The 25345-nt window shown below is 45.1% G+C and overlaps 2 protein-coding genes across 3 annotated transcripts in view; both read right to left on the bottom strand.

Annotated features, from left to right (window-relative positions):
• Window positions 1–11658, bottom strand: part of Atp6v0d1 (ATPase H+ transporting V0 subunit d1) — a 51957-nt gene extending 40299 nt beyond the window's left edge. Inside the window, exon 1 of one of the 2 annotated variants that reach the window (XM_008839085.3) lies at window positions 11356–11658. In XM_008839085.3, the coding sequence (XP_008837307.1) occupies window positions 11356–11485 (130 nt within the window). In that variant the 5' untranslated portion in view covers window positions 11486–11658. The remainder of the gene's footprint in view (window positions 1–11355) is intronic. The other variant, XM_008839086.3, reaches the window with a different exon arrangement.
• A 617-nt stretch (window positions 11659–12275) lies between these two features.
• On the bottom strand, window positions 12276–13886 carry Agrp (agouti related neuropeptide). The gene is made up of 5 exons (XM_008839084.1): window positions 13805–13886; window positions 13185–13302; window positions 12926–13058; window positions 12706–12788; window positions 12276–12505 (listed from the first exon to the last, which is right to left on the bottom strand). Exons 3-5 carry the CDS (start codon window positions 13053–13055, stop codon window positions 12323–12325), a joined length of 396 nt encoding a protein of 131 aa, XP_008837306.1. The 5' UTR covers window positions 13056–13058; window positions 13185–13302; window positions 13805–13886; the 3' UTR covers window positions 12276–12322.
• Window positions 13887–25345: the final 11459 nt, after the last annotated feature.

Genomic DNA, 25345 nt, shown 5'->3' with positions numbered 1-25345 from the left:
ACCCTGTCTCAAAAGGACTCAATAATAATAATAATAATAATAATTATTATTATTATTATTATTATTATAATGACAAATATTTTTAAAGTATTTATAAAATCAAAATAACTATGAATCACTAAAAATAAATGTCTAAAAATACATAAAAAATACTAAATACAAAAAAAAACCCACCAAATACATATTTGATTATATTTACAAATTACTGGGGAATAGGTTTTAGTTTGCTTGTTTTGAAAAAAGGCCTCATGTACCCCAGGCTGGATTTGACCATGCTAGGTAGCTTGAAGTTCTGATCTTCCTGCTGTGATTCCAGGGGTGATCCACTAAGCTGGTTTTTTTTGTTTTGTTTTGTTTTGTTTTGTTTTGTTTTTGCAATACTATGGATCAGACCCAGGACTTTATACATGCTAGGCAAGCACTCTACCAACTGAACTATCTCCTCAGCCTGTTTCTTGGTTTTTAAGACAAGACCTCACTACCAGGCCCAGATTAATCTCAAACTCACAATCCTCCTGAAACAGCCAAGTGCTAAGATTACAGGTGTCTACCAATTACAAGGTTTTAAATTTTTTGGAAGGTAGTTATGCTCATCAGTTTAGCTTTAAATTTGTTTTGCAGGATGGTGGCACACATCTTAAACCCCAGCACTCCAGAGGCAGAGGCAAGTCTACATAGTGAGTTCCAGACCAGGCAGGGCTTGGAGACGCTGTCTCAAACAAACAAAAACAAAAACAAAATCTATTTTGAATGTGTGTGTTCAAATGTATGGGAGTACATGTGTGTGCATGCACGAACATGAAGATTAGTTTCATATAAATCACTCTCCATTTCATTTACTGAGGCAGGATCTCTCACTGCACCTGAAGATTGTAGATTCTGTAAGTCTAGTTAGACTAGTCTTGGAGATCCTGTCTCCACCTTGTGGATCACCACTCTCACCCACGTTTTATGTGGGTACAGAGATCTGAACTCCAGTGTTTACACCTATATGGCAAGCAATTTATCCACTGAGTCATCTTCCTATCTCTTACTGGCTTATTTTGGTTTTTTATTACTTTATATTTTATTCCTTTATTTATTTGGTATGTAATGTAGCACATAAGTGCCACAGCACATTTGTGGAGGTCAGAGAACAACTTGCAGGAGTTTGTTTTCTCAGGTGCTCAGGTTTGGTGGCAGGCACATTTACCTCTGGGGCCATCTTGTGGGCACTGGATCCCCTGGAGCTAGAGTGAGCAGCCTGAAGTGGGACTGAACTGAACTCAGGACCTCTGCAAGAGTAGTCCAAGCTCTTAAGTGCTGAGCTATCTCTCCAGCTCCTACTTTGGTTATTTTAAAAAGTCATTACCTTTTTTCAGAGTTACTAAAATATTTACAGATAAAATAAGTTTCTGAGATTTATTTCAAAATAATTTTGGAGTCAGGGAATAAGTGAACCTTTACTTTAGGGCAGAGTATGCTGGAGATTAAATCTAGGGCCTTATGCATGCTATGTAAGTACTCTATCACTGACCTGCACTCCCAATCCAAATGGAGTTATTACTGAAACAAGGTGATAATTGTATCAGTAGCAACTGGTTATTGGAGCTAAAGAGAAAGCTCAGGTTAAGAGCACTGGTTACTCTTGCAAAGGACAGGGGCTCTTCCCAGGACCCAAGTGGTAGCTAACAACCATCTGTAACTCCAGTTCCAGGGAATCCAATGCCCTCTTCTGGCCTCCATGAGCATGACACAGGTGTACTTTACATACATGAAGGCAAAACACTCATACACGTAAAATAAAAATAAAAAAGAATTGGTAATTGTTGTACCTTGGTGATTATTATTTATGGTTTCTATATACTCCTCCAAGTTATGTATGCTTGGTGAGACCATAAACAAAAGTTTTAAAAATATTGTATTTATTATTTTTATCTTTGTGTGTGAGAGAGTAATGCCTGCATGTATGTAAGTGCACCTGTGTTGTGTAATGTCTGCAGAGGTCAGAAGAAGGTGTTAGATCCCCTGGAACTAGAGTTATGAAAGGTTGTTAGCCACCATGTGGATGCTAGGAATCAAACCCAGGACCTCTGCAAGAACAGCGAGTGCTCTCAATCACTAAACCATCTCTCCAATTCTATATAGCAAAGAATTTTAAAGAAGAAAAAAGAAATTCTTGAAGGTAAAGCTGGAGCATGATTTACCTATGAATTTTCAGCATCAAGTTAGGGAAATTAGTATCAATGCTTTTAGACAAAACTCAGGGTAAGACCTGAGAAATCAGGCTCAGGAGTATAGTAATGCCTGAAATCCATGTCTGGCTTTGGTATGAGGCCCAGTAAGCTGAGTGAAGTATGCCTTCAAAAAGTGTTTCTGGCCAGGCTCAGTGGCCCAAGCCTTTAATCCCAGCACTAGGTGGATCTCTGTGAGTTCAAAGCCAGCCTGGTCTACATAGTGAGTTACAGGACAGCTGGGGCTACAGGGAGACCCTGCTTCAAAAAGACCAAAAAAAAAAAAAAGTGTTTCTGTACATTGGCGTAGGGGCGGTGTTAAAATGTGTACATGTGTAGCTGGGCGTGGTGGTGCACACCTGTAGTCCCAGCACTTGGGAGGCAGAGGCAGACAGATCTCTGTGAGTTCAAGGCAAGCCTGGTCTACATAGTGAGCTCCAGGACAGCTGGGGCTACAGGGAGACCCTGCTTCAAAAAGACAAAAAAAAAATGTGTACATGTGTGTGCAGGCGTGGAGACCAGAATTTAGCATCAAGTGTTTTCCTCTATTGTACTCCACCTTATTTTTGAGACAAGGTTCCTCAATTAACCTGAAGCTCTCTGTTTTGGCTAGACTGGCTGGTCAGTGAGCCCCTGGGATCTGCCTATCTCCCTGCCTTCCAGTGCTGATGTTCCATGGGGGCTAGAAATTCAAACTCAGATCTTCATGCTTATGCCTTGTGGTGGTTTGAATGAGAATTGTCTCCATAGACTCCAAGTATCTGAACACTTGGTTCCCAGTTGCTGGTGCTGTTTGTAGAGATTTAGGAGGCTGGCCTTGCTGAACAAAGTCACTGGGGGCCGGCTTTGAGAATTCAAAGCCTTGCCCCACTTGCAGTTTCTCTGTTTCCTGTGCTTCCTGAAGATGTAAGCACTCAGTTTTTTAGTTCCAGCTGCCTCTACCACCATGCATCCCTGCCATGGTGGACTCTTAACCCTCTGGAATAGAAAACCAAATAAAACTCTTCTTTCTATAAGTTTCCTTGATCATGGTGTTTTATCATAGCAACAGAAAAGTAACTAATACATACAGCAAGCACCTTACCCACTGAACTATCTTGGAAGCCCAGGAAGTGTTTCTTGAATGAACATACACACACTTGAATGGGGAAGTAACTCCTTATGGTCTGAAATATATACACTTATTTACATTTAACAACCCCAAATTTGACAGGCCTCTATGGAAGGCAATGTTCCTTACCATCACTGTTTCTGCTCTCAAACGAGTACTAAGGAGGCACGGGCTTCTTCCCCTTGGTTGAATCTGATTTTTTTTTTTTTTTGAGACAGGGTCTCCCTTTGGCTCCCAGCTATCCTGGAACTCACTATGTAGACCAGGCTGGCCTTGAACTCAAAGAGATCCATCTGCCTCTGCCTCCCCAGTGTTGGGACTATAGGCGTGCACCACCACACCCAGCAAACCTGATTTTTTAAGAGATTTATTTATTTTCATTTTATGTATATGAGTGTTTGCCTCCATGTATGTATGTCTACTAAGTGTGTACAGGTGCATGAAGGCTAGAAGAGGGCACCAGAACCCTTGGAACTAGTGATACATGGTTGTAAGCCATGTGGTAGAGGTGCTAGAAATTAAACCCAGGTCCTGTGCAAGAGCATCAAGTGCTCTTAACAAATGAGGCATCTCTCCAGGTTTGTCCCTCCTTTTAAAACTAAGAGTCTGGGGGCTGGAGAGATGGCTCAGCAGTTAAGAGCACTGACTGCTCTTGAAGAGGATCCAGGTTTGATTCCCAGTACCCATACGGTGGCTACAAACCTCCTTAACTCCAGTTCTAGGGGAATCCAATGCCCTCTTCTCACCTCCACAGCATTGCATGACATGGGTGCACTCACACACATGCAGGTAATATACTCATACACATAAAATAAAAATTAAAAAAAAAAAACCTAAGAGTTTGGTTTCTAAGAACAATCGCACTATCAAGCTGGGTTTGATTACACATGCCTGTAATCACAGTACTTGGAAAGCTGAGGCAGGAAGAGCAAGAGCTGGAGGCAAATCTGAGCTACAAAGCAAGATCTTTCTTAAAATAAATAATAAAATTAAATTTTTTTAATTTGTACTCAGTGGGGTGCATGCCATTAGTCCCAGCACTTGGGAGGCAGAGGCAGGCAAATTGTGAAATCTAGGCCAGCCTGGTCTACATAGTGAGTTCCAGGTCAGCTAGAGCTACAGGGAGACCCTGTCAGAAAAAGACCACCCAAAAAAAAATTTTTACTCTTGTCTCCAACACCTTGGGGCTCCTTCTGCTCCCTCTGATGGTCCAACTCTTTCTGCTCACACATTGAGTACCATTCAAAGTGCCCCACCCCAGCTCCCTGCACAGCTTGCTTTTCATTCTTTGTATCTCAGCTGAAATAGTTCAGAAGGCCTTCTTCCAAAGGCACTTAAGCAACCAAACTCTTAAAAGAAAATTCTCTATCATTTCTCTACTGTCTCTTCCACAAGTTAAAAACAGCCATATGTAACACACTTAATTCTTCTACTTAGTAACAATGATAGGGGATAACACACTGAAAGAGAACTTAACCGCAAGCCAAGCTTGTACTAAGCACTTGCTATGGTTCAGATATTGAGTGTCCTTCAGGGTTTCTTATGTTGAAATTTAATATACATTGTGAGGTATTAAGAGGGTAGAGGGACCAGAGAAATAGCTTAGCAGGTAAAGACACTTGCTACCAAGCCTGATGCCTTAAAATCAATCCACAGAACTCACATAGTGGAAAGAGAGAAATGATTCCTGCAAGATGTTCTCTGATCTCCACACATGCACTGTGGCGCACACATGCACACATGCATACACACACACACACACACACACACACACACATGAGAGAGAGAGAGAGAGAGAGAGAGAGAGAGAGAGAGAGAGTCTCTTAAAAAAAAACAGAGAGGAGAAACTTAGTGGTAAGTCCCACAAAATGCTCTGAGCACCTAGTACTACAAGAGCCTTGAAGACACAGTTCAGGCTGCTGAAAACCCAAATTGAAGGCTGAACTCAGCAGGCACAGAGAGGAAAGTGGACCACAGCAAACTACAGATATGCACCAGAGGGTAAGGGAAATCAAAACCTGAGATATTTCCAGTGCCTGCTATTGTCATTTCCCTGCCACTGCCCAGAGGAGCAAGGGGAAAGTTGCATGAAGGCTAAATCCAGTGTGCACTGGGTTAAATCCACTGGCAGAGGAGAGGGGCACAGTAACCCATGAACACAGCTCCAAAGGCGTACAAGACCCTAAAGTTATGAAGGTGAAAGCTTGATGCTTCTACGGAATTTAATGGTAGAGCTTTTCAGACATAATAATATGGTTGAAGTCACCAAGATGGAACCCCTATTACTGAATCTTTGTGGATTTCTTTTCTTTTCTTTTTTTTTTTTTGGTCTTTTTGTTGATTGTTTTTTGACAGGATCTCCCTAGTCACAGACCACCTGGAAGTAACATGTGAACCAGAGTGGCCTCGAACTCACAGAGATCTACCTGCCTCCATCTGAGGGCTGGGATTAGAGGTACATGCCACCACACCCAGTGGTGGTTTTATTTTTAAAGGAAGAAAAGAAAAGAAGAAAACATGAGAGAAGCTATGTTTGGTGGCAAATGCCTATAAATCCTACCACTCAAAAAAAAAAAAAAAAAGAGCCTGAGGCAGTAAGGCGAGAGGATGCTGGATTCAAGGCCAGCCTGAGCTACACAGCAAGATTCTGCCTCAAACAACAAGAGCTTGGGAATGTAGTTTAGTGGTAGAGAGCTTTGTCTAGCAATGCTTGAGGCCCTGGGTTTGAGCCCTAGTACTAGAAAAAAAAAAGAAAGAGAAAAAAGAAGGGAGGGAGAGGAATGGCAGAGAGGAAAGAATCGGCAAGATGGTTCATCAGGTAAAGGCACATGCCACCAAGCCTAATGACCTGAGTTTGATCCAGGACCCACATGGTAGAAGAAGAGAGCTGGCTCTCAGTTTATCTTCTGACCTTCTCCCCCTAACCCCCACACACATGCTATGGCACACATGTGCATGCACACACAGACAAATATAATAAATGTAATAAAGAAAAGAACAACAGAAAAAAAAAACATACATACATATGACTAGGTGTGGTGGTGGTGGTGGTGGCAGTGGCAATAGTGGTGGTGGCAGTGGCAGCAGCAGCAGCACCCATAAGTCTTTAATCTCAGCACTCAGGAGGCAGAATCAGGTGGATCTCTGTGAGTTCAAGGCCAGCTTGGTCTACATAGGAAACACCATGTCAGCTGGCACTATAGGGAGACCCTGACTCAAAAAGAGTGTGAGTATAAATATATACATACTCTCCATCTCTTGCCAATTAATGTTCTATATCACCTCAAAACTTTACCTGCTTTCAAGAAAGCCCACCTTGCACCTCCAGAACCACAAGCGAAAAAAAAAAAAAAACCTTTCTACATACCCAGTCTGTGATACTGTATTGCTGCCAACAGAGAACAGATTAACCACCATGTTCATTATCTTATTGAACCACCATGCCCTCCCCATGAAGTAGGTGTTAAATTACCATCATTTTATAGATAATGAAAGTCAGGACTGAAAGATTACATACTTTGTTCATAACCACAGGCCATGACGTAGTAAACCCACATTTGTAATCACTATACTACAATGATCCCTTTTCCTGCCCTGCTGACATCCATCTCCAGACTATGAATCTCAAGAAACCATCATTTAATTTAATACCTCAGTCCCTCTGCAGCACCTGACACAAAAATATAGTGAATGAGCCGGGTGTGATGACATGCAGAGGCAGGTGGATCTCTGTGAGATGGAAGTCAACCTGGTCTACATAGTCAGTTCCAGGTCAGCTAGGGCTGTAGGGAGACCCTGTCTCATAAAAACAAAAAGAAAAAAGAACAGTGAAAAGTGGGCATGGTGGAGCATGCCTATAGTCCCAGCACTTGGGAGGCAAAGGCAGGCAGATCTCTGTGAGTTCAAGGCCAGCCTGGTCTACATAGTGAGTTCCAGGCCAGCTGAGGCTACAGGGAGACCCTGTTTCGAAAAAGGAAAAAAAAAGTGAATGAAGCTGAACATTTATGTTAGTGCACACCTAATTTCAGCACTTGAGAATGGTGGCAGGAAGATCAGGAGTTCAAGGCCAACCTCAGCTACATTTCTAGTTTGAGACCAGCCTGGGTTATATAAGACCCTGGATAAAACAAGACAAAACAAAACAAACCAAAAGAAGTAAATGAATAAATATATTCAAAGTAATACTGTATAACTTTTATTTGTATATCTCTATCTCCCCTCCCCACATTCCTAGCACAAGAGTCAACCTCAGAAGGTATTTAATATATCCAGGGGAAAAAAAAAAATCTCAGAACTATAAAGAGCTTTTGCAACCACCCATCTTTTCCTCACTTCATCCAAAGGAATAGTCCCTAAAGGGTCTTTCTCCTACTGAAGAAAAAGACAATATGCCATTGAGGTCCTAAAGGGACAGAGTTCTAGCAGAGCAGAAGTGCAGCAGATACCCTGCTGGAGTAGAATCCAAGGAGAAAGACTAAGGTGCCATACTTGATTTATCTTTTTTGGTTTTAGTTTTTGAGAAAGGATCTCACTATATATTCTAAGCTGGTCTCAAACTCATGATTCACATACCTTCTGAGTGCTGGGCCATCGCACGTGGCTTTGACTTGCCCTGCCTTGCAAAGCAAATAAACACTCCTAATCCTGCCCTCTTCCTTCTGGGAACCGTCCAACATCTGAAATATACTCATTGAAATCTTTTTTTTTTGGTCTTTTTGAAACAGGGTCTCCCTGTAGCCCCAGCTGGCCTGGAACTCACTATGTAGACCAGGCTGGCCTTGAACTCACAGAGATCCGCCTGCCTCTGCCTCTGGAGTGCTGGGATTAAAGGTGTATGCCACCACATCTGGCTTGAAATCTTTATTATCCAAGTACATACCAAAAGAAATAGCCCGGGATCACAAGCTTCTTTGGTCTTCCTACTTCCTGTCTCTCTCCCTCTTCCCTTGGAGATGAAGGAGGCAAAAATACCCAGTCTCGGGCCATGCATGGTGGTGCATACCTTTAATTCCAACACTCAGGAGGCAGGGGGATCTCTGTGAATTCAAGGTCAACCAGGGCTGCATAGTGGGATGTCCTGTCTCAAAAACAAAAAACAAAAAACACCAGCAACAACAAAACAACAGAAACAGTAATAGCACCCTGGGGGCCAGGCCTCTGGCATCACCTTCAGAAGCAGAGAAAACCATTTTTCAGAAGACAGAGTTTCTGGTCACCCTTGTTTTTAAAAATTACTACATTTTGTGTGTGTGTGTGTGTGTGTGTGTGTGTGTGCACGCGTGCGTGTACAGACACTGTGGAAGTCAGAAGAGAACAACTTGTAGGATTCAGGTTCTCTCCTTCTACCAGTGGTTGGGACTGAACTCAAGTTATCAGACTTGGCAGCAAGCACCTTTACCCACTGAGCCATCTCCTTGGCCCTCTTTTCTGCTTCTGATTATTTTCAGCCCTTAAAAGTCCTGAGCATTTCCAGCAAACAAAGTCCCCAAAATCCCAAATTCTATGTCAAGAAACTTCTAGGAAAGGAGCACTGGTGCCACAGGAGTTGTGACTGAATGGAGAAGACAACATTCTCAAACATGGCCAGAGTTTTGAAAGATGAAGTTGGAAGTCAAGCATGATGATTCACATCTGTATTCCCAGCAGGAGGCAGGAGGATTGCTCCTAATTTGAGGCCAGCCTGGCCTACACAGTGAGTTCCAAGACAGCCTGGGCTGCAAAGTGAGGCCCTGTCTCAAAAAAACAAAACAAAAAAATATTCTAGCTACTTAGGAGACTAAGGCAGGAGGATCACAATGTCAAAGACAGCCTGGGCTACAGAATATAAGTCTGGCAGTACAACTTTTGACTCTGTCTCAAAATAAAAAGCAGAAGAGAGGGCTGGGGGATACAGTTCAGTGGTAGAGCACTTGCCAAGGATCTGTAAGGCCCTGGGTTCAAATCCTAGTACTTGAAAAGGAAAAACAATGAGGCGATACTGGGGCTGTGCTTCATGAGTGAAGGAAGCAGAGGAAAAAAACAGCAAGTTAAAAAACAGACAATATGCCGGGCGTGGTGGCACACGCCTTTAATCCCAGCACTCCAGAGGCAGAGGTAGGTGGATCTCTGTGAGTTCAAGGCCAGCCTGGTCTTTATAGTGAGTTCCAGGCCAGCTGGGGCTACAGGGAGACCCTGTCTCAAAAAGACAAAAAACAAACAAAAAAACAGACAATATGAGTTAACATTTACTGAATGCTTATTGGGTTCTTGGTACTGGGCTAAGCATTTTACACAAAGTAGCTTTGTGAACATCTCACAGTTTTTATGAGATATTTGCTGTTTATATGCCAAATGAAGAACTCTAGGCCCAGAGCTGTTAAAATAACTTGTCTAAGGCAATCCAGTACTTGGTAGGCTGGGATTCAAATGCAGATATGACTGACTCCAAAGTTAAATCACCTATGTGCACCACGTGTTGGGGGCTAGTTTGTGTAAAGGAGAAGAGAATGTGTGAAAGACCAAGGGATCCCTGAATGCCACACTAACTAATGATCAGGATGATGTTCCACAAGGGAGCCCATGTGCTAAGCAGTTCGGCAAGAAGAATGGTCTAGTGTGTTGATGGATGAAGAGAGAGGATCTGCTATAAAGACAGGAACACAGGCTCCTAGAAGTTCTAAAGGGAGGCAGGCAGCAACCTGAATGAGGAAAGCCTTGGGAGAAGCCAGATGAAATCAATGTATTCACCTTTAGAGTTAAGCAAAGAAAGATCTTCCTCAAAGAATACACTAAACACCTTTGTAACAGTGAAAAAAAAAATCTTCCTCAAGTCCCAGTACAGTCCACAGAATGCACATTAAATGCCAAGAAGGCATTAGGCCCTGCCCCAGGCAGCCTCCTGGTTTCTCCCTTTTCTCTATTTCCAACAGTAAAGTTAGTATCAGGTTGCTGATTGACTCCCCCAACCCAGGGCCATTAAGTGTCCTCTCCTTCCCCACTTCCACTCAGAGAATGAAGACAAACCCATTTTCTTGCAGGTTAACATTAAATTCATAAAACTTAATATTGCACTTTAACTTCAGTAAGTTTTCTATTTTAACAGTATCTTCACTTGACAGGTCTAGTTTTCAAGGTAAACAATAACTGAATGAACTCAATTTCACTCAAAAGTATTGGTTGAGAATTTTCTATATTGGGTGAATCACCAAGCTATCTTCCTCTTCCAGCTCTAAGTTCCGCTGCTGTTCAAAGGAATCCCTTAGGATGGGCACTCAAACCCCTACTGCTTCACTACGACTTGGTTGGACGGTCCGGAATTAGGACATGTCTAACAGTGCATCTGGGCCTGAGGGAGTGACCACACTTTAGATGTGTGTGGCTAAAAAGAAAGGGGAACTCAGGTTCTCGGCACTCTTGTGTAAGAAACTGTCCCAAAAGACATCCCCTCTCACTGAGGAGGTATGGGTGTCGGCCAAATACTTGCGAATGAGCCTCAGTTTTACAGACAGAGCCACCCCTTGCTTTCCCAAACCCTCCCAATTAGAAGATATTGCCCAGCCAGCGGTTCGGAGTTGGGAGGAACCGCTGGCTAAACTGGCTCAGCAATTCTTCCCAGGAAGGCTCAACCAGCAGACCAAGACCAAGACCCGACGATTCCCCAAGACTTTGGGGGAGGGGCGGGGGCTTTTCTAACCAGCTTCCCTAAGCATTGCCACGTGACAGCTCCCGGACTGGGCCAGGATCAAGAGGCCTGGACACGCACTCCTCGCACCCTTCAATCACTCAAGACACCCCTCCTTCCCGACTACATGACGGGCACAACAGGGTTACAGGTATTCCAAGCATGGGCAAACCACTGCGGTTCTTAAAGTCGTGTTTGTGTCTGGGCCCGCGCCGAGCCACGCCTATAGGTAGAGCCCTCCCACACCCCCACCATCAGCTCGCAGCTTCCCAGAGGCCTCGGTGGCGCTCCCAAGGCCCCGCTTCCGGATTCAGGGCGGCCTCCATCCTGACCTCTTAGGCACTTCCATCAGCCCGAACCCCGCGGCTCACCCTCTAGCGTCTCACACTGCACCAGGTTGAGGTAGTCCGCCTGGCTGAGCACCCCGGCCTTTAGGCCACGCACTAATCCCTCCAAGTAGCCATTGTCCACGTTGAAATAAAGCTCCGGGAAGAATGACATGGCTGAGGCGGGGGTGGCGGGACCGGAGAGCCCCGATCAGCCCGCACGAAGGCAACTCGATTCCAAGATCAGCTGACGCGGCGCCAGCAGCGGCCTGTCAAGTGCGTCAGGGGACGTACATGCGCGTCAGGTGACCACACTGGGGCACGGCTCCAAGCGGTGTCTAGCTTCCGGGTAAACTCGTGCGCATGCGTCTTGAGGAGGTGTGAGCAGCCGCGCTTGCGCACTAAGGGGAGGCGGGCCTTCCGCTCCCCAGCCGAGAGCAAAGCAACAGCTAGTTTGGAAGCTGACCGCGTGGTGGCGCTAGTACCCGCAGGATTGTAAGCGAGCCTCAGATTTCCCCGAGTTAGGTGCACCTAGCTCTTCAGGGACTAACCCGGTGAAGGTGAGGGTGTAAGCTATTTCTTATGCTCTTGCGGCGACCTCCTTACCAGACCGGAACTGAAGTCCGGTGAGGGGCGGATTTCGATGGAGGTCACGACTATTCCTAAGCAGGCCCTGGAGCCCATGCTAATACGCTAACTGGAGGTTACACCGGGTTTGCAGCTCTGTGCCCCGCTTTGGCTGCATTTGTTCCACTAGATTCTTCAGGGCTGGGTGTGGCCTCCTGCTTCCCCCAGAGTTGCCTGGTGCCTTAAAAGCACGCGTACGCATGGCTCAGAGGATGGGGTAACCTAACCCTGAGGTCATGGTGTGTGTAGTTTCCTGGCATGACGACGCCCCCTGCCCCTCCCGTCAGCCCAGCACCCGTTGGACAGCCACGTCCGAAATAACCACAGCTTTGGGATTGGTCTCACTCTTTATTCGTGTCCCCAGCCTCTGCCCCACATCCCTTGGCTAAGTGCGGCTGCAGGGGTTCGTGGCAGTACCCAGCTTGCGGCAGTAGCAGAAGGCATTAAAGAAGCGACAGTAGCACGTGGCGCACGGGTCGCAGCAAGGTACCTGCTGTCCTAGGCAGGACTCATGCAGCCGTACGCAGCGACGCGGGGAGCGCGACTCGCGGTTCTGTGGGTCTAACACCTGCATTAATAGGGAAGCAAGAAGGTGTCGACGGCACGTTCACAAACCTCTCCCACCCCAATCCCAGTAGGATGGCAGTGGAGTGTGGGGCAGGGGTGGTCTGCAGTGTCTGCCCTGGTCAGGTGGTTCGGAAGGAGGAAGAGGGGATGGTACCTGAATGCTCCCCACCTTCTCCTGAGCCCCATTCCCTAAGGAGTTACCTCCGCCAAAGCTTCTACCTTCTGCAGCAAAGCCTGTTCTGCTTGGTTTGCAGTTGTCCTCTTGCGAGCATTCAGACTTAGGCCTGGGGCAGAAGATGTGAGGGCAGCACACCTGCCGTACACAAAAGTACCCACCTCCCAGGGCTGGAATTGAGATTAGGGTAGGAGGCAGGTAGAAGCGTGCCCCATTCCACCCATTCCCAATCCTGCCCATACTCACCTGGGAATTCTGGGAACAGAGCCTGGTCAGGCCTTCTGATGCCCTCCAGCGGGGGCAAGCCCATCTGGACCCCCTGTGTGGCAGGCAGTGCCAGCAGCAGGGCACAACTCAGTAGCACTGCAGTCAGCATGGCCTGTCTCAGCAGGAAAACAAAACAAAAACAACCATTTAGTCTCTCCTGTTCCTTGGTGTGCCCTCCACAAACATCCCAGAGAGACGTGGCAGAAAGTCAGAATCCCTGCCCAGTCTGAGGACTTACCTTTGCTTGCTGGTCCTTGTCTAGAGAGTTCCTGGCCACTTGTGCCCTGGGCTTATATGACAGGGTCTAATAAAGGGTCTCCACGTGACTGCTGCAGCAAAGACATGAGGGGCCCTCCCTGGAAGGTGGGGGTACATTTCAGGCTTTCTGCCTAGAGTCCAAGCCTTTGGGTGCTCTACTGGAGGAGCACCCATCTCCAATTGGACATACAGTCTCCAGGAAACAATTAAACTTTGGGAACAAGATAGGGTGTCCAGTCCCCAAAATTTCCATAGGATCAGGACCTAGGGGATGGGTCTGGCTGGAACCATTAGCAATAACAAGGCAGGCGGCCCCTGGATCCTAATTTAATTTCTGGCCCTGGAGATGTTCACTTAGCCTTTATGTGCCATGTTGTTTCCTTTGCTTCCAGGAACTTCATTCAGGAGCATCAGAGGGGGCCAGTGAGTGTCATGAGGCAAGAATGGAGTGAAAAAGTTGACTAGGTTTCTTTGGGAAGAGAGAAGTGGGGAAAAACCTTTCCAGCTAAAACCAGCCCCTCCTGGCTCTGTCTTTCCTCCCCCTGCCCCAGACTTCTTTAAGACCCCTACCCCTATTCCTGTCCTCAAGCTCCTTTCTGCCTAGGGTTCCTGGAAACCAAGGGAGCAGAACAGACTGTTCCCTGGGTGGGCACACAGCTTCAGAGTAAAAAGCTTTCAGGCCTCATTAGTACTAATGGCCACTCCCTTCCTCCCTGTGTTGTGAGGCCTCTGCCCACGCCTGCTCTCATCAGCTTGAGGACATGGTGTGGATTGCCCATTTGTGGACATAGCATGACACACAGGATCCCACTAGTCCCTGCCTTCCCCCACCCCTCTGTGGGACTTTTTTTTTTTTCCAATCAGATACTTGCCCATCTGGGAAAGTGATCGGGTTAAATCAGCTTGGAGGCCCCCAGTGCACAAAGAGGTGGGAGAAGATGGACAGACTATCAGGATTTCTGGGAAGGAGGTGCTCTGCAGAGGGTGAGCCTATGGCAAGGCTCTTCCATAAAGAGGCCCTGTTATCTAGAATCAGGCTAGCATTGGGCTCTTCTGCAATTGCATTGCTCCAGGTACAGTCTTCAAGCTCAGGGGTCCACTTTCTACTGCCCAGGTAAGGTGGGGGGCATGAGGAGTCAGGGAAAGTCTCTTTGGGGAAGTAGTCCCTGAACTCTGCCCTTTGGAAGCAAAAGGGGAGTCTCCTTTTCTCCTCCTGAGAATGGTGTAGGCAGTTTGGTGTTTCTGTCACAGAGAAGACCTAGTTATTAAGGCCTAACTGGAAACTGACCTTTCTCAGAAATGGTGCTTGTGTTTGGTACCCCATTTCAAAACTATCCCTTCTCTAGTGTGATTGGCCAAAAGTACTGGGCTTCATCCTAGGTCACTTGGCACTCAGGCAATACATAAACTGTATCTGAAGCACTTTCCCCAGGTATTTGTGACCCAGCCCCATTCCTGGAGATGCTGGTTGAAGAGGTGCTTGTAAATTGGAACAATGCCCCACTGAGCTGAAGCACACTTGTAATCCCAGCACTCAGGAGGCTGAGGCAGGAAGATTGTTGAGGAAAGGACTCTGGTCATTTGGCTGGGTTTATTCAGTACCTATCCTAAGGTCTGCTCTTCACATCTCCAGTGAACTTCCTCCTACCCTGAAGCTCAATTATCTTCACCTGGTAGTATATTAGCCAACATGTGGATGCTGGGAACCAAACCCAGGTCCTCTGGAAGAGCAGCCAGCACTCTTAACTGCCACCATCATCTCTCCAGCCACCACTGCTGCTCTTACAGAAGAATTAGTTCCTAGAACCCACACAGTGGCTTACAACCATCCGTAACTCCAGTTCCAGGAGCTCCAATGCCCTCTTCTGGCCTTTGGGGGCACCAGACATGCTTGTGGTGCACATACATACATGAAGGCACTCACACATACTCATATAAATAAATAAAATTTTTAAAAATACAGTGACAAAGATGATGGGCAGCAAGATGGTATCTGCCAGCAGGATCCTTCAGGTAGTGAAGCCACATGCTCCATTAATCAGGTTCTCTGACGGAAGAGACAATCATAAACTAAGTGCCTCAGAAGCTTTGAGATCAGCAGGACTACCATTTCACTCTGATAATTTCACAGCATTCTAAAGAAAGTATATCACCAGATTTCCTGATGCATTAGGGTCCACCATACACTGCAAAAATAATTAAAATATTACCTCATAAATACAGACAAGAGAGGCTGGAGAGATGGCTCAGTAGTTAAGAACACCAGCTGCTCTTGCAGAAGACTTGGGTTCAGTTCCCAACACCTACATTGCAACTAACAACAGTCTGTAACTCCAGTTCCAGAGGATCAGATACTTTCTTTTGGCCTCTACAGGCATTTCATGACACTGGTACACTTGCAGACATGCAGGCAAAACACTCATACACAAAATATAAATAAATAAATAATAAATAAATAAATAATAAATAATAAAGAGACTGTAGAGATAGTTCAGTGGTTAAGAGCACTGGCCGCTCTTGCAGAGGACCCAGGTTCAAATCCTAGCATCCACATAGTGGCTAACAACCATCCATTAACTCCAGTTCCCAGGGATCTGATGCCTTCTTCTGGCCTTCTCATGCATTGTACAACATGAGTACACTTACACACATGCAGGCAAAGCATTCATGCAGATAAAAAAATTTAAAAATTAAATAATAAATTTAAATTTAAAAAGAAAATGGGCTGGAGAGATGGCTCAGCAGTTAAGAGCACTTACTATTCTTGCAGAGGACCCAGTTCAGTTCCCAGCACCCGCATGGTAGTTAACAACTGTCCTTAACTCCAGTTCTAGGGATCCAACGCCCTCTTCTGACCACCACAGGCATTGCATACACATAGTGCACTTACATAAATGCAGGCAAAACACTCATATATATGAAATAAAAATAAATAAAATAGCCGGGTGTGGTGGCACACACCTTTAATCCCAGCACTCCAGAGGCAGAGTCAGGCAGATCTCTGTGAGTTCAAGGCCAGCCTGATCTACATAGTGAGTTCCAGGACAGCTGGGGCTACAGGGTGACCCTGTCTCAAAAAGACCAAAAAAAAAACACCCAAAAATAAATAAAAATAAAAGAAATACAGAAACATATCTCAAGAAACAGAATTTATTCAAAATGGCAATCTAGAGTAAACATTGTGACTATTGGTCATCAAACAAAAGAATTCTCTTTACAATAAAGGACTTCCAAGATAATAAATGAAAATTTGTATATTGAACAACTTTAAATACTTCGCGAAAAGAATGAAGTAAAGAAAATTTAGATGGATACTTGGATACTTGCCTCTCCAAGTATTCATCTAAAGTTTCTATACTTCTACACTTCATATATCTCGGTTGGCTTCTCCAGAAGCTTATCTAATTATTTATCTACATTAAATTTATTAAGTCTATATTTTTTCTTTTTTTTCTTTTTTTGGTCTTTTTGAGATAGAGTCTCCCTGTAGCCCCAGCTGGCCTGGCATTTGCTATGTAGACCAGGCTGGCCTCGATTTCTCAGAGATCTGCCTACCTCTGCTCCCAAGTGCTGGGATTAAAAGATGTGTGCTACCATGCCAGGCTCAAGTCTACAATTTTTTCAAATTTTTAAAATTATTTTTATTTAATGTGTATGAATGTATTACCTTTGTGTACATAAGTGCGTCAATGTCATGCAATGCCCAGGGACGTGGGAAGAGGGTGCCGGATTCTCTGGAACTGGAGTTACAGACAGCTGTAGGCCACCATGTAGGTGCTGGGATTCGAACCCAAGTCCACTACAGAGCAGCCAGTGGTCTTAACTGCTGAGCCTTCTCTCCAGCCCCAAGTCTACATTTTTAAATGTCAAACTATTAACTTACTCTTGATTATCAAGTGCTACTAGTGATGAGCTATTCAAAGCATACAATATCAAGTAAATGGTCATAGATTTCCCATGATTTCATTTTTTTTTCTGTTTCTGTTTAGACAAGAAGATAATTTATTAAGCAGAATACTGCTTTAGGGAACTGGTTGTCTTGAGATTAGATGAATCAATGAAATATTTCCATTATTGGTTCTTAATTTTTTTTTTTTTGTCTTTTTGAGACAGGGTCTCCTTGTAGCCCCAGCTGGCCTGGAACTCACTTTGTAGACCAGGGTGGCCTCAAACTCACAGAGATCCACCTGCCTTTGCTCCTGAGTGCTAGGATTACAGGCCTGCACTACCACATCCATCTTATTTGTTCTTAATTCAATGACTTATTTTTCATTCACAAGCTTACCTGAGTATAACTGACTTAATAAGCATATCCTATTCTAAATAAAAATGTAGGTGGAGCCAGATGTGGTGCCGCACACCTTTAATCTACTCAGGAGGTAGAAGCAGGCAAGATAGAGCTACAGGGAGACCCTGTCTCAAAAAACACCACCACCACCAAATGTAATTGAACTAAAACTGACTGTGAGATTAAGACCAGGACGATAATACAAAAAAAAATTATTTGTACCTATATTCAGAAAAAGTGACAGTGTATAAAGTGGAAAACAAAACATCAAGATAAATGTAGCATAGAAATAAATGTTTCACTAAAAAGCAGAAGACCCGGGTTTGAATCCCAGCACCCACATGGCAGCTAACAACTGTCCATAACTCCAGTCCCAGGGGATCCAACAGCTTCTTCTGACCTCCGTGGGCATTGCATGACACCGGTGCACTTACCTACATTCAGGCAATACATGAATACACATAAAATAAAAAAATAAAAAATACAGTGGTTCAAGGCCAATTTGGTCTCCATAGTGAGTTCCAGGCCAGCCAGCTGGGGCTACAGGGAGACCCTGTCTCAAAATAATAATAAAATAATAATAATAATAATACAGTGGCATAAATTATTCCTATAATTCCAGCCCTGGGGGCGGGTCTTGAGTTAGAGGCCAGGCTACATGATAAAATGCTGTTTAAAAAAAAAAAGGCGGGCGTGGTGGCACACGCCTTTAATCCCAGCACTCCGGAAGCAGAGGTAGGCAGATCTCTGTGAGTTCGAGGCCAGCCTGGTCTGAACCCAGGACAGCTGGGGCTACAGGGAGACCCTGTCTCAAAAAGACCAAAAAATAAAAATTAAAAAAAAAAAAAGCCAAGTGTAGTGGCACTCTTGTAATCCCAAGCCCAGAATTTGGGATATAGAGGCAGGAAGAACAGAAATTCAAAGCAACCTGGACTACACAAGACTGTCATAAATAAATAAATAAATAAATAAATAAATAAATAAATAAATAGTAAATAAATGGGCCGGGTGTGGTGGCGCACACCTTTAGTTCTAGCACTTGGGAGGCAGAAGCAGGCAGATCTCTATGAGTTGGAGGCCAGCCTGGTCTACATAGTTCTAGTTCAGCTGGTGCTACAGGGAGACCCTGTCTCAAAAAGACCAACAAAAACAACAACAACAACAAAAAGTACCCTTTTGAGGAAACACAATGAAGCATTTATTGAATGCTGAAGATTGTTTCAAAATAATTTGAGGTGGGAAATGATATAAATGAAACAAACTTGCTTGTAAATTGGTGATTGTTGTAACTGGATGATGGGTACATGGGCTTCATTATCCTATTTGAGCTACATTAGTGTATTTGGAGTTTTCCATAATAAAAATGAAAATTCAGATGTGCTGGTTCATACTTTTAATTGCAGCTCTCAGGAGGCAGAGGCAGGAGGACTGCCATGAATTCTAGGTCAGTCTGTGCTACATATTTGTAGAGGCAGCCAGAGCTATACAGCAAGACCTTGTGTCAAAAAATCAAACTAAGCTAGGAATGTAGCTTAGTTTGTAGAGTGCTTGTCTAGCATGTGTGAAGCCCCAGGTTCATGCACCAACTAACTGGGCATGACAGCACATACTTGCAATCCCAGCACTCAAGAGATGGAGGCAGGAGGCTCAGAAGCACAAGATCAGGTTGGCAATAGCTTAGTAAAGTTCTTGCATTGAAAGCAGAACCCACGTAAAAAGCCAGGTGTGATGGCATGTGTTTGTAATCCCAGAGACAGAGACAGAGACAGATTCAGATTGAGTCCCTGAGATTTACCAGCCAGATAGTCTAGCCTGATTGGTGAGTTATATGCCAAGTGAGAGACCTTGTCTCAAATAACAAGGTGAATATCACCAGAGGAACAAGCTCAAGGTTGACCTCTGGCCCCCACACCCAAATGCATACATACCCCTACACATGTATCCCCCGCTTACTCACAAAAATGTAGAAACATTAAATATAGAAGAAAAATATGAGTGTTTTAAGGCTTTTTAAATAATACAACAATAAAATTCATTGAAAACAAAGTCCAAAGGAGTCTGGGGAGATAGCTCAGTGGCTCAGAGTTTGGATCCCTAGAACTCATGTAAATGCCAGGTTGTTGAGGCAGCCTGTTTGAAATTCTAGCCTTGGAGGATAGAGACAGGATCCCCAGAGCAAGCTAGATCTAGACCTCAGTGAGCTTCTAAGTTTGACTGAGACACCCTGTCTCAATGAATAAAGTGGACAAGCCATTGAGAATGACTCCCAACATCAACCTCAAGCCTCCATATGCATGCACACACGTATGCATACACATGTGGTCCACATATATGTAAACATGTATGCATGCACACCATACATACACATGCATGAACATGGGAAAACAAAAAAAAGTTTAGGGTCATCCTTGGTTACATAATGAGGTGAGTGCGAGGCCAATGCCTGGGCTGCACAAGACTGTCTCAAATATTAATGAATTAATAATAACAAAAGTGATTTTTTTTCTGGTTTTGATGTTTTGTTTTGTTTTGTTTTGTGTTTTTGAGACATAGTCTCCCTGTAGCCCCAGCTGACCTGGAACTCACTATATAGACCAGGCTGGTCTCGATCTCACAGAGATCTGCCTGCCTCTGCCTCCAGAGTGCTGGGATTAAGGGCATGTGCCACCACACCCAGCTACCAAAATGATTTTTGAAACTTCAGTGTGCTAAATACTTTGGTACAAGAACGTCCAAGGGCCTGTTGGGCCAGTTTGGGCACCTACCTCAGCTGAAGGTGGGCAGGGAGTTGGCTAGGGAAGGCTTCCTGGAGGAGGAGACTTTTTTTGGTCATGAAACGAGTAGGAGTTGAGGAGTGCCAGGCAAAGGGCAGTGTATGGTACCTGGACTCATAAGTGACACAGTTTACTGCTCTATCTAGTTATACTGCTTAGCACATGCTCTGCTTCAAACCTGGTTTCTGCCCAAAGACCAAACCTGGTAAATAGTAGGCTCTTCTTTCAACTGGAACTGGGAAGACAGCAATTCTCCAAGGTGCTTCCCAGAGTTGGTTCAGCCAGTGAGTCAGTCAACAAATATCTGTAGCCATCATCACATTGTACAACTTCTATGAGCAGGCATGGGCTCAGACCACTTGCTATAAGAGCCCAGGATTATTCACCTCACTCGTAAGCTCAAGTAGAGTCCAGAGGAGGAAGTAAACATCTGTTCACACCTTTTCTCACTCCAACCCCCTTTGTCTTCCAGCATTGGCCCAAAACATGACCTATGAGTTTCCTCTCATGGCTCTCTATGTATACATATATCTATAGCTATACCTATATTAATTTTCTACATGCATATGTGGTGTTTGTGCATATACATATGTCTACATATATGGGCATATGTGTGTGCCTGCACATCTGTGTGGAAGCCAGAGGCTAACATTGTAAGTCTTTCTTGATCTCTTTCTGCCTTACTCATTGGGGTAGGGTCTCAATTGAACTCAGAGCTCACTCACACACCTTGCTCTGGAGAGGCCCTGCCTTTACCTTCTGAGCACTGGAATATATAGGTCGGCCTCCATGCCCACTTTTTATTACAGTTAAAATCGTCTGTCTTTCAGCTGGGTGTGGTGGCGCACACCATTAGTCCCAGCACTTAGGAGGTAAAGGCAGGCAGATCTCTATGAGTTCAAAGCCAGCCTGGTTTACATAAGCGAGTTCCAGGCCAGCTGAGGCTACGGAGAGACTCCATCTCAAAAAGAACCGCCCTCCCCCCCAAAAAATCTGCCTTTCTATCATGTTCTGCTTCCTTTAGTGCTATGGTTTGAATATGGTTTGTGTCACCCCTGCCCCACACCAAGGTTCATGTGGGAGGTGGTGGAACCTTTAAGAAGGACCTAATGGAAGGTCCTTGGGTCATTGAGAAACTACCTCTGAGATTCCATGAGTTCTTCCCAGAGAGTTATAAAAAAGAGCAAACTTGGGGCTAGAGAGATGGCTCAACCATTAAGAGCACTGGCTGCTCTTGCAGAGGACCCAGGTTTGATTCCCAGCACCCATATGGTGGCTAACAACTCTCTGTAACTCCAGTTCTAGGAGAATCTGATGCCCTCTTCTGACTTCCATGGGCATTGCACAACATGGGTGCACCTAATTACATGTAGGCAATAAACTCATACACATAAAAAATAAAAATAATAAAATATTTTTAAAAGTAATAAAATATGGGCTGGGCGTGGTGGCACATGCCTTTAGTGCCAGCACTCAGGAGGCAGAGGCAGGTGGATCTCTGGGAGTTCAAGGCCAGCCTGCTCTACATAGTGAGTTCCAGGCCAGCTGGGGCTACAGGGAGACGCTGTCTCAAAAAAGACAAAAGAAAAAGAAATATTGACTTATCCTTTGAGGTAGATATTGTTTTTAAAATATTTTACTATTTTTAGTTTGTGTGCATGAGTGTATTGCCTGCATGTATATAAGTGTACCTGTGTCATGCAATGCCCATGGAGGTCAGAAGAGGGCATCGGATCCCCTGGAACTGGAGTTACAGATGGTTGTTATCCACCTCATGGGTGCTGGTAATCAAACCCGGGTCCTCTACAAGAGCTGCCAGTACTCTTAACCGCTAAGCCATCTCTCCAGCCCCTCCTTGCCTTAGTTTTTAAATTTTTTTAATTGCATTTACTTACTTATTGGAGAGGATATGCCATGATGTGCATGTGGAGGTAAGAGGGTAACATGGAAGAGTCAGCTCTCTCCTTCCACTATATAGGTCCCAGGGAACACACTCAGGTCTTCAGCATGGTAGCAAGTGCCCTTACCCACTGAGCCATCTCACTGGCCTCCCCAGCTTTTTACTTTTTTGAGACATGGTCTTGTTATATAATTCACACTGGCTGTTGGGGGCCTCTGTTATGTGAAGTAGAAGTCTCTTCATATCCAGATAGCTCACGAGCTCGGAGTTATGTGCTGAGACTCCTTTCATAGCGGGGTGCCTTCCTGGCATTTTTCCTGACTCTCCTTTTGAAGTGCCCGCCACAAATGCCATAACATAAACATGGCCCCTGGCTCTAGGAATACCATGCTTTCCTGTGTGATTTTTCAGGTAGTCAGCGGTCTGGCAGCATGGCAGAAACCCACTTCCATATGCAAATAGAAATGTCTCACAAAGTATCTATCAGCCAAAGCTTTTACCACTACCCCCATGGTATAAATATCCCAGTCTTCTCTCAATAATAGAGAGCTGGATCACTTGAAGCTACACTTAATAAAAGCTGTGACACGGACTAAGCAGAGTCCCGCGTCTTACTGGCGATCCAGCCTCTCCAGGAGGCAGCATTCCTCCGCCACCGGCTCACGGATCCTAGCTTCAGCTGCCTTGCGCTCTCCAGCATGGTCCAGTGGCCAGTGGATCTCACATCAAGAGGAAAGCGCACCGAGGGGGGGGGATTAAGGGGGGGATATTAAGGGGGGGATTAAAGCAGTACACAGCTGGACAATGCTCCAGCAGCAGAGACCCACAGAGACACCGAGAAGCCCGCGGGGCCAGACCCGCCTTCTTCCAGGGTCGGCGGCTCGGCGGCTGAGACCAGGGGACTGGACCCGGGCCGCGACTCCCAGGCGTGCCCGCGCACACCACGCCAGGGTGCCCAGCGCGCGCACCATAACTGGCCTGGAAGTCATAATCCTCCTGCTTCAACCTCCCAAGTGCTATTATTACAGGCACGAGCCATCACATCACACATGGCTTCCACTTGGAGTTTTTAACCTTTACCTTTTCTAACAACTTAAGGTATGATGGCCAGTCCTTGTGTTTGTCTTCTTTCTTACTGAACATACTTGTCCTACATCTAGTAGTCTATAAAATGTTTTAGCCCATTTCTCTGTAAAAGAACATAAACACTCTGTGGGTAGGTTTTTGTTTTGTTTTTTTAGACAGAGTCTCATTGTATGACTTAAGCTGCCCTTGAACTCACAATCCTTCTGCCTCAGCCTCTTAAGTGCTGGGGTTACAGAAATATACCTAGCTGTATGGGTAATTTTTATTTATTTTTAAAAAACATTTTATTTCAATCTGGTCTACATAGTGAGTTCCAGGCCAACTGGGCCTACAAGAGAGACCCTGTCTCAAAAACTAAAAAGAAAAACAAAAACATTTTATTTATTATTTTTATGTGTATGAGTGTTTTGCCTGCATGTATGTAAGCACACCACATGCTTACAGTGCCTGTGCAGGTCAGAAGAGAGCACAGGTGGTTGCTGAGAATCCAACCCAGGTCCTCTGGAAGAACAGAAAGGGTTCTCTTTGGGGGGATCATTTTGAGACAGGGTCTCTCTGTAGCCCCAGCTGTCCTGGAACTCACTACGTAGACCAAGCTGACCTTGAACTCACAGAGATCCACCTGCCTCTGCCTCCCGAGTGCTGGGATTAAAGGCATGCACCACCACACCACTATGCCCGGCCTGAGAAAGGGTTCTTAACTGCTGAGTCATCTCTCCAGCCCCTGACTGATTTTTTTTTTTTTGAGACAGCGTCTCCCTGTAACCCCAGGCTGGCCTTGAACTCACAGAGATTCACCCACCTCTGCCTCTCTAGTGCTGGGATTAAAGGCATGCGTTATCACCCCCATCCTTTTTTTTTTAATGTGTATGAGTACTTGGCATGTATAAAAGTGCACCCATGCCATGCAATACCCTTAGAGGCCAGAAGAGGATGCTAGATCCCCTGGAACGTCAGTTTACAGATGGTTGTTAGCCACCATGGGTACTGGGAACTGAACCCCGGTCCTTTGTAAGAGCAACCAGGGCTCTTAACCAGTGAGTCATGTATCTAGTTCCAGTGCCTCTGGCTCTGCCTCTGGCTCTTAAAGGCTGGGATTAAAGGCATGCACCACTACACATGACTGGTTCAAATCATCTTCAACTATAAAAGTATTTATTGTTTCATATAACTCAAAAAGTACAGAGGCAGGGCTGGTTTCAGTTGAGGTTTGATAGAAGACCTCTTGAGTTTATGAGCACTCAATGGGACAGACATAGTTGGTTGCCTGCCCAATGCCTGTTACCAGTTTTATTTGGAGTTTTATACAAACACACTAACTTCCTCAGATTCCCTAAGGCATTGCAGTTTCCCTGGGGTACATTTATGATCCATGTGACTCTATGCTGAAGTCCCTGGGAAAGCTTAGATTCCCTGACAAGGTGCTAAAGTGGCGTTCCTCAAAATGAAGGCAACCTCTCAAAAGGAGGAAGAAACTTCCAGGAACTTTTTTGCACAGTTGTTCATGATGGCAATTCTAATGGCCCCCGGCTTCCATGTTCCATAACTTTGGCTTCCTGGTTTTAGGATCAAAATGGAATTCAGCCCATTTTTTCCTTTCCTGAAACTGAAGATCCCAGGGGGTTTCCTGAGCAACCCAGGATGAGATCTACTCCCTAGGATTGGCAAAGAGAACTCCCAGCTCCTGAGGCCTCTCCACTGACCCTTGAGGGTGGGGCATCTTACTGCTGCAGTAAAGAGAAATGAAAGAGCTGAGGAGTCCCTAGAGAGGAAGAGTTATTCTCCCAGAATATCCTTACATAGGGTGGGAGAGACCTGTTCAGTGCCAAACACATGCCTCAAGAGGGCTCCATCTGAGGGAAAAGGAAGATGGAATGATTTACAGCCGCCCTGTCTTGACCCTCCTAGAGAGTGGAGAGATGGGGAACTAGAGATAGTAACTCATGACACTTCTGACCAACTTCTAGAATAAACCTGGAAAAGGCTGGGTAGCTTAGAGGCAGATACTAGCAATGAACACTCCATCAGGGACCACTGAAGAGGTAAGACCCAGGAGAGGGCAGGGTCTCAAGAGCACCTGTTTCAAGTATGTC

This window comes from Nannospalax galili, unplaced genomic scaffold (genome assembly GCF_000622305.1).
Source record: "Nannospalax galili isolate Female #2095 unplaced genomic scaffold, S.galili_v1.0 scaffold799, whole genome shotgun sequence".
Classification (NCBI taxonomy): domain Eukaryota; kingdom Metazoa; phylum Chordata; class Mammalia; order Rodentia; family Spalacidae; genus Nannospalax; species Nannospalax galili.
The sequence above is the reverse complement of the archived record's forward strand: the minus strand, read 5'-3'. Positions and strand labels throughout refer to the sequence as shown.

Coding starts and splice junctions, on each gene's coding strand:
- Agrp (XM_008839084.1), bottom strand. CDS start 13,055: ATGCTGACTGCAGTGCTACTGAGTTGTGCCCTGCTGCTGGCACTGCCT. Junction 12,789..12,925: donor TCTGTTCCCAGAATTCCCAG/GTGAGTATGGGC, acceptor CTTCTGCCCCAG/GCCTAAGTCTGAATGCTCGC. Junction 12,506..12,705: donor AGGTAGAAGCTTTGGCGGAG/GTAACTCCTTAG, acceptor CTATTAATGCAG/GTGTTAGACCCACAGAACCG.